The sequence below is a fragment of the Pseudorca crassidens genome, chromosome 2 (assembly GCF_039906515.1).
Source record: "Pseudorca crassidens isolate mPseCra1 chromosome 2, mPseCra1.hap1, whole genome shotgun sequence".
In the NCBI taxonomy this organism is placed as follows: domain Eukaryota; kingdom Metazoa; phylum Chordata; class Mammalia; order Artiodactyla; family Delphinidae; genus Pseudorca; species Pseudorca crassidens.
In genome coordinates this window covers 99,881,839-99,896,116 of record NC_090297.1, presented here as the reverse complement: position 1 = coordinate 99,896,116, position 14,278 = coordinate 99,881,839, and the positions used below count along the sequence as shown (strand labels likewise).

The window sequence follows — 14,278 nt, the reverse complement described above, 5'->3', positions numbered from 1 at the left end:
TGAGATATCATTTCACATACATAAGGATGGCTATTATCCAAAAAAAAAAAAAAAGAGAGAGAAAGAAAATAACAAGTGCTGGTGTATTGGTGAGGATATGGAGAAATTGGAATCCTCATGCATTGCTGGTGGAAATATAAGATCATGCAATGGCTGAGAAAAAAGTTTGGTGGTTCCTCAAAAAGTTAAAGAATTACCATATGACCCAGCAACTCTACTTCTAGTTTTATACCCAAAAGAATTGAAAACAGGGACTCAAACACTTGAATGCCAATGTTCATATTACATCATTATTCACAATAGCCAAAAATGTGGAAACAACCCAAGTGTCCATCAACAGATGAATAGATAAATAAAATGTGGTATATACATGCAATAGAATATTATTCAGTCCTGAAAAGGAATGAAATTCTGATACATGCTACAGAATTTCAGAGATTAACCTTGAAAACATTATGCTAAGTGAAGTAAGTCAGACCCAAAAGGAGAAATATTGTATGATTCCACTTATATGCAATATCTAGAATAGGCAATTTCATAGAGACAGAAAGTCAAATAGAGGTAACAGGAGTAGGGGGTAGGAGGGTGGAGTAGTTACTGCTTAATGGTTACAGAGTTTCTGTTTTGGGTGATAAAAAACATTTGGAAATAGTGGTGAAGGCTATACAACACTATGAAGATACTTCACAACACTGAATGGTACATGTTAATGGTAAACTTCATGTTAGGTAGGTTTTATCACAATTAGAAAAACAAAAATATGTAGATGGCATATTTTCTGAGTCCCTATACAGGTTAAAATGTCCTTACATTATTTTCACACATAATATAAAATTCTTAGTTCAGAATTTCTATTTCCTCAAAATTTATTATAGGCATTTGGCATGTTGGACATATCTCTTGATAAAACTTATTTTGTGGGTTATCTTTTTTTATTGTTTCACTTCGTGATTGGGTGAGTGTACAATCTGTGTTTAATGCACGACCATTAAAATAAATATCAGATTCTTTAAAATTAATAACTAGACAGATAAATGACGTACTGAGAAATAAAAGCTCATTTAAAGACTTTCCCGTCTTCTCTCTTTCAGTAATGCTCCTTGATTACAGTACAGACAAAATTCTACATACCAGCATTTAAGTTCTGTCCCAATAATTATTATATATTGAAAAGGTAGCTTTATTAGAAGTATCAATATGGAAATATAAATCACTAAAGTATAAGGTGTTTGGGTCAAGGCCATTTTAGGATAACCAAATAAGTTCATATGCAAATAAGTTCAAAGGACTATGGAACCAAATAAGTTCATATGCAAATAAGTTCAAAGGACTATGGAGAATATTAAAACGAGAAGAGACCTTAGCAATCATCTAATCCAATTCTATCATGCAAGAAAGAAAATGTAAAATAATAAAACGTTGCTAGAGTTAAACTTGGAATTATTCCCAAGGCATCTTACCTGCCAAGAGAGGAACCTGGGAAAAATAGCAGCATATGCCCAAATTCATCACATATAAGTAAACATCTTATATATTTAAAGATACTTTAAAATGGGAAAATTAGGTATAACGGTAGTAAAGAAGGGACCAGATGCTACTATAATTCAACTAGGAACAACCTTCAGAATCAGACTGAATTAATTTTTCTAGAGTTAAAATTTCAGAAATAAAATAATGTTACATATAGGAATGCCACACACATGGAATATTAAATACTAAATATATTTAGGATAATACTAAAGTATATTATCCTATTCTGTGTTGAAATCTGTAAATAAATTCATTGTTATACGTAGCCCTTTGTAATATATGTTAAATATAAAGACAGATCTCTAGTTGAAGACATGCTCTTTAGCATTTGCCACTTGCCTGTAGTAACGTGACTGTAAGTAGGTTGAGCACACAGCTTTGGAAACGTGACTAGCAGAACCAAAGTCAATGACCTTCACTCGGTAGGGTTGGCGCACTGGATCGACCAGCATTATGTTTTCAGGCTTAAGGTCAGCGTGAATTAGACCAAGGCTCTTGAGCTTCATCAGGGCTGTGGCCACCTGCTGCAAGATTGGTCTGATGTACTTGAGTGGCAGTGGGCTAAACTTGTTCTGCTTTAGAAAATCATATAAGTTCTGCTCCAGCATCTCAAACACAAGGCAGGTATGATTCTTATGCTGAAAGCACTCATAAGAACGGACAAAATTATACTCATCGGCATTTTCACTGCTTAGGCGGGAAAGGATGCTCACTTCAATCTGTCCTTGTCTGGCATAGGAGGGGTGGTTCTTCAAGATTTTAATAGCCACAATTTCCTTGGTGCTCCGCTTCCAGCACTTAGCCACCTGTCCAAATGTTCCCCGGCCTAAGAACTCCAAGACTTCATAGCTGTTTGTCATAGAGCAAAGGATCTCATGCTGGACCAGCTGGTAATCCCCTTCTCCACTGGAACTGCTACTCTTTGTGGTCACAGTGGTGGTCGTGGCAGCGGCACCCACCACAGTCCTGTTTTGCAGCATGAGAGGGGGATGTTCTTCTATGATTTGCACGCTACCGTTGCTGTCAACTTCCTCACTTTTTCTTTTCAATCCACATTTTTGATATGGCTCAAGCAAAGAAACGTTGCTTCTGTGAGTCAGGGTCTGGCTGCTTTGGAAGGTTGATGTAGCAGCACTGGCAGAGCTATCAGCAGCTGTTACAACAATATGCTCCACTGCAGGAGCTGGGAGGAGGAGGCCCTGGTCGTAAGCAGGGATGTTGAAATTTGCTACCTGGTGAGAAGAGTTGGCTTGCCCTTGTGTGGCTGGGAGGGTTTTGCTGTGGGTATAGTATTTGTCGTTGCTGCTCTGTCCAGAAACATCCCAACCAGAAGGCTCTATTTTCAGTTTCTTTGCACTGCAGAAGGCACTCGACGACACTGATGGGGGGGAAAACACCTGCAGCTGTGATGCCATACCTACACCAAGAAAGAGGAAGAATTAGGCCCTCAATTTTATACAACCCCTCAATTAGTATATCAGAAAACTTTCAGTTTAGAAAAAAACAAGTAAACGTATATCTGGCTGAGGTTTTATTTTATACATTTTCCAAAACATGTTTCCTATTATAGAAGGATAAACTTTTTGGTCTAATTACACATCCTGAATCACTTTTTTGAGACTCAGCAATAATAGGACATACTGTTAAAAGAGTATGAACATCTAAGATGGTTTATAAGATAAAAACAACAATAGCTTAGATGATTGATCACTTAGTATGTGTCAAGTGGTAGTCTAAGCACTTCATACACATAACTCATTTAATTCTCACCACAACCTTTTGAAAAACATACTATCATTATTTCCATTCTACAGATGAGGAAACTAAGACACAGACTGGTTAAAAGAATTTGCCCAAAATAACACAGTTCTTAAGTGGCAGCACTAGAATTCAAATCCAAGCTCTTTGGCCCCAGAGTTCATTCCACAGCTGTCTTCATTCCTGCCCTGATTAGCCCTTAAATCAATTATTTAAAAGTAGACATAGATGACATGCTTATAAAATTCATAGATGAACCAGATTTGGGCAGGATACTCAATATTGCTAAGTAACAGGTCCAAAAAGATCACAAAGAGCAGAAACCATAAGGTAAATCTAGCTGATGACATTTAACACAGATATTGACTTCCTACTTAGGTCCAAAATCTGGCTAGCACAAAGCACAAGGATAAGAGATACAAGGTTTCACAGGATCATATATGAAAAACACTTTGTTAGCAAGAGAAACATTATGTAATAATGTTCCTCTCCCCTCAAAAGCTAATTCAATCTTAAACTATATTCACAGAAAAAGTAGTGTCCAGAATGTAGCAAAGTGAAGGCAACCCACTCTGCTCAGATCACAAATAAAACAGTGTCTAGCTCTGCCCACTATGTTGTAAAAGGACCACTGATAAACTGACCAGAAGAAAGTAATCAGGATGAGGCAAAGCCCAGACGGGATCTTCTGAAGAACCTAGGGAAGTCATCCTTAGAAAAATATGGGGAAAAGTAATAAGAACTGCCCACCTTTCTGTCCCTGAATGTCCCACAGACACCTCAAGCTCAATAAGCCCAAAGACTAATCCCAAAGCTAATATTTTCAGAATAAAGTCCAAACATTTGACCTAGCATACAAGCCATTTCATATTTATCTTCTTCCTTCTGAATCACATAACCCTCAGGTGCCTCGGGCCTCCACACTAATCCCGCTTCTCTCGCTCCACATGTTCCCTCTTTTCACTACTTCCCAGCATTAGTCATCTGCGAAAAAGTAACAAATTTCCCTCTCTAACCCAGACTTCTCTCTTGAACTCCAAATCCTTATTTTCAAATAACCACTCCACACTTCAACTTGGATATCTCAGAGACATCTCAAATTCAAGATGTCCAGAATTAAACTTCTGAGCCTCCACCCCACGCCCAGTTTTTTACCTCAATTATGAGACACCATCATGCATCTAACACCTCAAGCTAAAAAATCAGGGAGGCAATAAGTCTCAGTTTCCTCATCTATAAAATGGTGAATTAAATGATTTAATACACATGACATGCTTAGTGCCAAAAACTCACTTAATATTATTATCCTGACTCATTCCCCTCCCTTGTTTCCCTCTCTTAATCCCCATATCTAACCTATAACAAATCTTATCTACTTCCTAAGCATATTTCAAATCAGCCATTTTTTCTCTACCCTTATTGGAACCTTTCTAGTTCAAACTGCCAGGAGCCTCCAAACTCATCCTGAATGCACTCAGGGGACCTTTGCTTTTAAACTATGTATTATATATTGGAGGACTGCTCTTTGTTAACCATCTCCCTCCTTCTGCCTCCAGGGTCTTTCATTGCTTTAGGGATAAAATCCAAAATCCTCAACTTGCCTTAATAAGCTCCCCACAAATCTAGTTGCTGTCTTCCAAAATCTCCCCACCTCGATTCTTCCACCACTCCAGTCATACTGCCCCTTCTTTCAGTTCTTGGGAGGCCCTCTATGTTGGAGACTCTCTGCTAGGAAAACTGTTTCTTCCCTCCCTCCCTCCCTCTCTCTCTCTCTCTCTCACACTCACTCACACACACACACACACACACACACACTCCCCACAATCATCACCACCACTGCATTCCCACAACACCCTGTACCTATCTTATAACATTATTTATTTAATGTTACATCCCCGGATACTGTAAAAGTTCCATGAGAGCAGGTACCATATCTGTCTTGTTCTTTTGCTTTTATCACCAGAACCTACCACAGACTCTGACAATATACAGACACTCAGTATTTGCTGGGTGATTTGACCACTGCCTACCAACTTCATTTCTACTCCCTACTACTCATGTTAAATTGCAGGACTCTCAAATGCTTCTTTTGTTTTGGTTTTTTGACATCCCTCTCTTTTATCTGTGCAGTCCTTGAGATATGGGGGAAGCCTCCACTCTAGTACACACAGTGTAATTTTATTAGTCATAAGAGAATAAACACACACAACTAGAAAGGAAGGAAACATGACAAGGGATGTTACAGAACATAAAAAAACAAAGTGTACATTTCTTTGTGCTTGAATGCAACTAAAAACCATCTGCACTGGACCAGATAGCTAGAAGAAAGAACAAACCCTCAACCTTCAATTTCTAAAATGCTGTCTGGATTTACTTTAAACAAGAGTTTCTATAATTTATATGAACCTTGAAGAGAAAAAAAGTATAAATTAAAAGAATGTTATTGCGGGACTTCCCTGGTGGCGCAGTGGATAAGACTAAGCGCTCCCAATGCAGGGGGCCCAGGTTCGATCCCTGGTCAGGGAACTAGATCCTACATGCATGCCACAACTAAGAGTTCACATGCCACAAGTAAGGAGCCCACGTGTCGCAACTAAGGAGCTCTGGAGCCACAACTAAGACCTGGAGCAACCAAAATAAATAAATATTTAAAAAAAATGTTATTGCAATTTAACTCCTAGGTTACAGATTTACAAATCATCTTATTCTACCTATATCACTGACATAATACCAAACTATAATAAGAGAAAAACTGAAATCAAGTAGTGCCTTTACAAAATTTACCTATTAATATATGCAAAAATATTTCTTGTCATAATATCAAACTAATTTCTGAACAACGAAAAGGAAGCAAATTTTTGAAATTTGTTTTCCATCGTATATTTGTTGAGTTACTACTTTTAACAATCAAAATACATAAGCACAACCTCATGTACCTAAAAGTATTTAGTAAAAAATTTGAATACTATACAAAATTTGCAGTTTGTAGCTATGTATAGGAATATGGGGGCTTATACTGAAAAGAATTCATGAAATGTAGCTCCAAGTTTTTAAAAGTATGATGATCATAACTGGACACTTTTCAAAAGTTTCCTCTGTTTACCAGAGGAATGTTAATGACAACCTTTCACCCAGTGAACAAAATAACAGATACTGATGGCTTCAAATTCACACTGAGTACTGCAAAAAGCACACGTTCTAGGAAACTGCTCCAAAAGTTTAAGTATATAAATAAATATAATAATTCTTACTCAGTAAGACAAACTTAAGTCCACCCATAGGGAGATAACAACCCAGAATTTCACTGGCCTTCCCCCCAGCAAGGGTGTATGGTACTGAAGTCAATGTCATGCCACCAGGACTCTTACAGTGTGGCTGAGACTCAGCCTGACCTCAACAAGCACTAGGTGAGAAGAAAATACAGAATCAAAATTGCCTAGAAAAATCTATACTCTTATTTATGTAACACTCTGAAATTCCGCTAAAAACAGCCATTTCTAAACACGAAATAAAGATACTATGTCCCCGAAAAATTTTTTCTTTTTTTTTTTTTTTTTTTTGCAGGGGGTGGGGTGGGGGGGTGAGAGGCAGTTTTCTCCCTAGGCTGAGACTTCCCAAACAAAACCATGGAATAGAATTAACATCTGTGGGAAATTTACAATGTATCACACTCCGTTAAGCACATTACACTATTTTCAATTCACATGAGAACAGCTCCCAATAAATTAAAAGCTAACTTCCTGAAAATGTTTCCCCTCTTGACTCTAGCAATAAACTAGTCTTTTCATTTCAAACCTGACTTTCCAAGGATTTAACCATCGAAATATAATGACAAACTTTCCCACTGCATTAATCCCAAACTAGAACAAAAGGCAAAAGGCTACTGGTACTTGTACGTATTGCTAAAAAGAGAATTGAGTCTTGCTAGACTCCAAGGCTTTCAAAAACAGTCAAATTAACAGCTTCTCCACTCCCTGTCATGGGCACATCTATTTAACAACATTTACTGGGTGCCCCATCCTCTGGGCACTACAGTTAGATAATCTTACCATAAAGAATTCAAATATTATAACTATGAATGAAATAGCTGAGTATGACAATGGAGGTAATCATTTATCAGTGTTTTGCCCTTAGTCTTGACTAACTTCCATCTTTTCCTGGACATACCAATAATAAATTCCTAATGCTTTTGCTTGGAGTCATCTTTGACTTTTTGATACAATTTAACAATAGATGATCTAAATAACCTACCATCAGTACTGCATATTGATTTCTTCCTCTAGCACTTGTCCTCAGCTGACATGTACACAGATGTACGTATTCTCCAGCACACTGATATATAAAGAGTATTCATATCATTAAAGTGGGTAAATAAGAATACACATTCTGGAAAAAGATAAGATTGGGAAGAAAACTCTCACTGGAACACCAAATATCTCCCACCTACTGCACAATCCTGCACTACTTAGTTCAACAGCCTACCTTTCCCAAAATGGTACTCTCTAGCCCTTCTCAATTCATTCTTCACCTTACAATTGAAGGGTTTTTTTTAAGGTCCCTTCTCAATTCATTCTTCACCTTACAACTGAAGCTTTTAAAAATGCATTATCTATCCCTCATTTAAAACTTTAGGACAGGGACTTCCCTGGTGGCCCAGTGGTTAAGAATCCGCCTGCCAATGCAGAGGACACGGGTTCGAGCCCTGGTCCAGAAAGATCCCACATTCCACAGAGCAACTAAGCCCCTGCACCACAACTACTGAGCCTGCGCTCTAGAGCCCACGAGCCACAACTACTGAGCCCATACGCCCCAACTACTGAAGCCCGCACACCTAGAGCCCGTGCTCCACAACAAGAAGCCACCGTGATGAGAAGCCTGTGCACCACAACAAAGAGTAGCCCTTGCTCGCAGCAACTAGAGAAAGCCCGCGTGCAGCAACGAAGACGCGACGCAGCCAAAACTAAATAAATAAAATAACAAAATAGAATAAAAACTTTAAGATAAAGTCCAAAATCTCTAATTTGGATTGTCAAGCTTTATAAGATCTGGACCCTGATTATTTTTGTAGCCTCGTTTCACTGACTCTTTCCCCCAGGCACTCTCTTTTCTAGTAATTCGAAATGTTTCTCCTGCCCCAGTTCCTTCATACATAACATTCTCTCTCTGAACTTCATTTTACCCTGTCTTCTCTTCTTTTAACTACTACTTATCCTTTTAGCCTTTACTTAAAGCTCACTTTTTCAATGTGGCACAGGCTGTTGGTCTGGACCACAATCTACTTTCTCCTTCATCCCAGGCACAAGGCTAGACAACATTTTACCAGTCCCTCCCTCCAATAAAAAGTGACGTATGAGCCTTTAGTGTTCCACTCCCTTTCCACCAGGAGGAACCCATGGAGATCCAGTTTCTGCCCTGAGACAACACTCAAGGGTTGGCAGAGCAGCAAGATGGAAAGAACATGGGTACCTGAATGATCATGTAGAGCAGAGTAACCTGCCCAGCAGGAATGCTCACTTCAACCTGGAACATTTACTTTAGGCTGTTACATGAGAGAAAAACAACTTTCCTTCAGCAAGACTGTTTAGCCAGCCCTACGCTGACAAATACATTCAGGAAAGCCTTCTCCAGACCACTAGGTTAGATTTCCTGATAAAGGCTCCCACAGGATCCTCTACTACAGAAGTAGTAGCACTTACCACACTTATACTTATTTATTTCATTTATTCATTGAACAAACATATTTTGAGCATCTAGTATGTCTGCTGGCACTGTTCTAGATCCCAGGGATAACAGTGGTTCCAGATGGACAAGATCCCTTATCTCCTGGAGTTTACTTTCTACTGGGGAGATAAACACCTCTTCTCCAAGAAAATGGCAGCTAGTGATAAATGTTATGATGAAAACAAACACAATGACATGATCGAGATGGTGGGAGGGGGAGAGATACTCTTTGGTGGTCAGGGAAGGCACTGTAGGATGGTGGCACTTAAAGCTGAGACCTAATTGACAAGAAGAAGCCATCCCAGTGAGAGAACAGTTAGTGCCAAGATACATTCTTGGTCTATCTGAAGAAGAGAGCAGAATGGATGGAACGGAACAAGGGAAAAAATAGTAGAAGCAGAACACAAAAAGGCAGACAACGGCCAGAATACATACTGACTTGCGGTTGCTCTGGATTTTTATTCTAAGTATGACTATTTGTAGTCATACTTAGAATAAATAAATAAATACTTATTTAAAAGTTGACTTCTCTTCTAAACTGCAAGTTCCATGATGGCAATTCCCAACAGCAGAATAGGTATCTTCTTCTTTTGTATCATCGGCATCGATCACAATGGCTGGCACACAGCGTGTGTCAAATGTTTGCTAGAATGAATGACTATAAAGAGATCACATTACTGCTCCAAATATAAACGTTAAGGGGATCTCAGAAGTCATTCTGGCTAAATTAGAGAAATACTCACATGAGATAGAAATTATAGTCTGTTGTCTACAAGAGAATACTTATTCTAAGTATAGTGATACAGAAGGAAAAAATAAGCTTGAAACCCTGAGGACGGCATTTGAATCAAAGTTCCCCACCCCCTTTCCTGTAGCACTTCCTTCACATGGAACCATGTGAAAGAGCCAGTTCCTCAACTAGTATGCAAAAATAGGGTGTGGAATAGGTGGTGGTAGCTGACAAAGAAGGAACTCTACAATTCTATGTAATTTACAGCCATTTAAACCAATTCTGTAATATTTTGGTAAACTGGCTGAGTGGCATTTTCCTTCTAGGCAGGATATTTTTTCCTAAATTTCAATTGCTCTCTTAGATTTATTTGGAATGAAGAATCTATAGCAACAGAACAAAAGAAAAGTGTTTTTTGTATTTGGTAAAATGGCACTATCTTAGTATGTGCACAGGACAGTCTATAAGGTCTATAAAGTTTAGAATAAAGAAAACTATACCTCGGAGTTTCAATCATAAGAAAAATGACAAATTAACAAAAATGACAAATTAGCAAATCAATATGAAACATAAACACTAAGATAGAACCCTGTTTGGATCAGCCAGAAAAGGCCTAAGGAAAACAGGACTCAACTAAGGTAACGACAGTTTGGCAGATGGAAGGTAGAAGGTCTTAGATGAATGAGATAACTTTTGCCAGTATGCCAGGGGATATGGAAAAATGAAAAACCATTTAGAGTAATGCATTTGATTGGAGCAGAAGACACTGGCAAAAAAAGTACAGGGATTCTAACGGCTAAAATGGACCTTAAAAGACTTTCTAAAACCCTGTAATTCCAAGATGAGAAAAAGTAGACCCAAGAAAGCCAAACAAGTTTTACACAGAGCTAATGAGTAGTAATGCTGGCAAAGAATTCAGGTTTTCTGATTCTTTTTCATTAAGTATGGTGGGAAAGCACTGTACAAGGCGCTCTTAAAGAATCCAAAAGAAATACACCTAAGTTTCCCTATCTTCAAAGAACTTAAAATGTTGCTTAGGTGATATGACACAAAAAATATATATATAAAAACAGGATGTAAAAATTTTTAAGTGCCAAATTATGCTCTACAAAAATACATAAGGCATTTAGGGAGATAGGAGATTAGGAACAAAAACTAAAAAACAAAAAAGGAAGCGAAAAGCAAATCAGTGATTGTTGAAGTGGTACTTGACAGAAAAATTATTTTGATGACTTGTGTTCAGAATGGCATAACATTTAAGGGAAGAAACTGGGGAAGAATTAATAACTGTAACTTTTTAAAAAATGGATTGCTTTATATAGTCATGAAAATGAAAATAAAAGGGCCAATCAGGAAGTTCATGTTTGCAAAATTACTTCAAATTACAAAAGAACCAGTTACGATATATAACTAACAACAAGCTGCACAAGTTCCAACTGTAAGAAGTTTATAAGGCAGTTTTGGCTCACTGATTTCTACCAACACAACCACTGACTAAGCTGTGCTTATGAAAACAAAACCAGAGAATAAAAGAAGTCTATTTTCCAGAGAATTGTGAATGTTGAGATTATCTTTTTTTCTTTTAGGAGAGAGTTCTGGCTTGGTTTTCAATCTCAAGTTACCAATCAACTTGCTCTGCAATCCATAAAACTACAATGTCCAAAGACAGGATAAACTATTCATGAAGATATCGCCAGCAAAAGTCCTACTTACTAATCAGACTCAGTATGTTTACAACATCTCATTCACCATTCTACTGGTAAGATGTTTTACTGGCGTGGCTGCCTCCAGTTCCAGCCACAAGTACTTTACCAAAATATCCTTCAAGCCTGGAACAGTGTCTTAAAGTCAGTGATATCTTTCATCATACCATCATACCAGTTTTATAACACAGAACCCTGAGATGATTACAGGTATCTCCAAAATCACCAGCTGAATTAACAACTATTATATGACTTGTTAGTAGATTTTTAGATGTTTTACAGAAAGCTTTAGACCTACATATGAAAAAGAGCTGGTAAAGATTTGCATTCTCTATAATCTTAAAAAAAAAAAAAAAAAAGAACCCACTACAGACCAGGAATCAAAAATAGCTTTACACACAAACAAGAGCAAAACTCTAGGTTCTACTGAGGGCATCAGCCACTTAATTTAAACCCCACTTCATCAGAAGAAGGAAGCCATGCTGCTGTTTTCATCAGTTACCAGGAAACAAATAAGATAAAGGACAGATTGGGCAGAAGAGTCTACAGCTGAAATTAATATTTTGATGCAATGACTGAAAATTCCCACAGTGTCACTAAGAAAAAGCATCTAGGGCTGCCTCAAAGAATATCTACAACTGAGTCAGGGGGTTAAGTGGAGGAAAGACACTGGAGTTTGGGGTGTTTTTTTTTCCCTCCTCTAGCCCCTCCTCCCTTCCCCCACCTAAACAGAAAAGAAAGCGCGCCGAGCGTAAACACAGGCCAGAGCTCACGGTTTGTCACCACAACAAATTGGAGGTTAGACCAGCGCTCTTGGAGACCGAGCCCCAAGTCTTGGTTGCTAGGCACAAAAAACGGCCTCTTTCCCACAGACCTGTGAACAGCGGGGGGCCTTACCAAGAGTTTTGGTTGTTTCCCCGCCCCCCTCCCTTTTTTTTTTTTTTTTTTTTTAAACGAAAGCTTTGGGAAAGTGGCGTCAAACAGCAAAAGTTTCCCTTTGAGCCAGACATCTAGATCTGCCTTGCATAGATATACATTAGGTGGGCCGGTCCCACGCAGTCTCCACCATCGTTACAATTTACCAACCTAACGATTAAATAACAGCAGTGGAGAGGATAGGAGGACTCCCACACCCACATCTCCGCGGCCGTCCGTTCCAGACACCGCTTCCTGGTCCCCAACAGCACAAATAACCCCAAACACGGCACTAAGCAGAGCTGTGAAATTCACACGCACAAGCCACACACTGGGAACCGGCCACGACAGCCGAGAAAAAACCGGCCGGGTGAGAAAACGCCAGGCGGTCCCCTGTCATCTGAGGACAACAACACGCCCAGGAGAGAAGTGGCAGGACACGGGGGAGTTGCCCCGAAAACAAGCCCGCAGCCTCCCCACTTTCCTGGGAACGCTATCCCCTCCGCGGCCGTCACCGGCCGGGGCGCAGGGCTCGGCGCCTGGTCCCGGGTGGGGTCCGCTGAGGGAGGCTCCCCCCGCAGGCCGGGCACCCCGGAGAGCCCGTGGCCGGCCCGGCCCCGCCGCGGGAAGCCGATGGGAGGTCGCTCCCTGCCAAGGCCACTGCCCCCCCGCCTCGACTCACCGCCGGTGTGTCTGGTTCTCAGCCGCGAGCTGGGGCTGCAGTGAGGAGGCGGCGGAGGAGACGAGATCCGGGGCCCCGCCGCCGGATCATCATACCCCCCGCGCGAGCCGGCCCGGGCCCCGGCCCCCGCCCCCCGGAGCCGTCCCCGCGCCCGTCCCACGGGGGGAGCCCCCTCAGCCTCCCCCCAGCTCCGCCGCCCGGCCTCTCGCCGCCGCCGCCGCCTCAGCACCGCGCGCTCCCGCCTCAGCCTCCCGCTGCCGTCCGGGGCCACCGCCGGGCCCCTGACTCCGCAGCCGCCGTTGTCGCCAGACTCGACGAGCTGAGCGCCGAGCGGCCGCCCCCATCCGGCCGGCCCCTCCTCGCGGGAACTAGTCCCCAGCCCCGCGCCATGACACCTACTGAGGCGGAAGTGTCGGAGAGCGGGCGGGTTAGGATGACTTCATAGTACTGGTGGGAGGGGGAGGGGAGTGGGAGTGGGAGTGGGGCGGCCTCCGTGGGGAGCCAGCGTGGATCGAGTGCGGGGATCGGCTCCCCGCCCTCTCCTCACGGCCGACTCCGCGGTGATTTAAAGGTGCTTGGTGGCGGTGTGGCGGTCCAGCTTTAAAATGTCATCCCCGCCAGTGTGACATCACCACCGCCTAGCGTGACACCCCCAGAGATTGGACAGCGCGCGGGGAGGCAGTGCTTACCGAGGAAGTCCCCTGCTGGTGAGGAATTACCTCAGTTTAGGCTTTGATGTATCGTTGCAATCTAGGGACGTTCTAGCTGCTTGACAGCGGTGTATAGGATCTGTAAGCCTCCACACGCATTAGGAGCCCCTGAGCGGGCTCTTCCCTTGCCTCCTTGGGAACCTGGATTTGCATTAGGAGGTGAGAAAGAATAGCTGTGCTCTGAACCCAACCCCCTCAAAACCTGCAGTGAGCTAATACATGATTTTCTCTCCTCTACCAGGAGATAGCAAAACCGGGTATTCAGGAAACGGAATGCGTTGGGCACACAACATTCTGGAAAAATAAACACTGCGTGAAAACTAGGTTATCCTAATAGAAAGACAGTTGCCATCTCCCTGGGCCAAGAAATTCTGGAAAACTTCAGATATACCTCTTGCTGATTCCTAAAGAGTGGGACATTTGTAGGGAGATGGTAGTATATTTTTTTCCATCCCGCAAGTGCTGGAGGCGACAAGGATCTGTGCCCTAGAAAGTGGCTGTGCAGCACCATGGGTATTTATTTGCATAT

General features: G+C 41.3%; 1 protein-coding gene across 3 annotated transcripts in view; it reads right to left on the bottom strand.

The window, feature by feature from the left end:
* Positions 1-13,636, bottom strand: part of HIPK1 (homeodomain interacting protein kinase 1) — a 47,547-nt gene extending 33,911 nt beyond the window's left edge. Inside the window, exons 1-2 of one of the 3 annotated variants that reach the window (XM_067727331.1) lie at positions 13,439-13,636; positions 1,870-2,947 (exon numbers count right to left, since the gene is read on the bottom strand). In XM_067727331.1, the coding sequence (XP_067583432.1) occupies positions 1,870-2,945 (1,076 nt within the window). In that variant the 5' untranslated portion in view covers positions 2,946-2,947; positions 13,439-13,636. Of the gene's footprint in view, positions 1-1,869; positions 2,948-13,039; positions 13,281-13,438 lie in introns of those variants that run through there. The other 2 variants (XM_067727332.1, XM_067727330.1) reach the window with 2 other exon arrangements.
* Between the last annotated feature and the right edge of the window lie 642 nt (positions 13,637-14,278).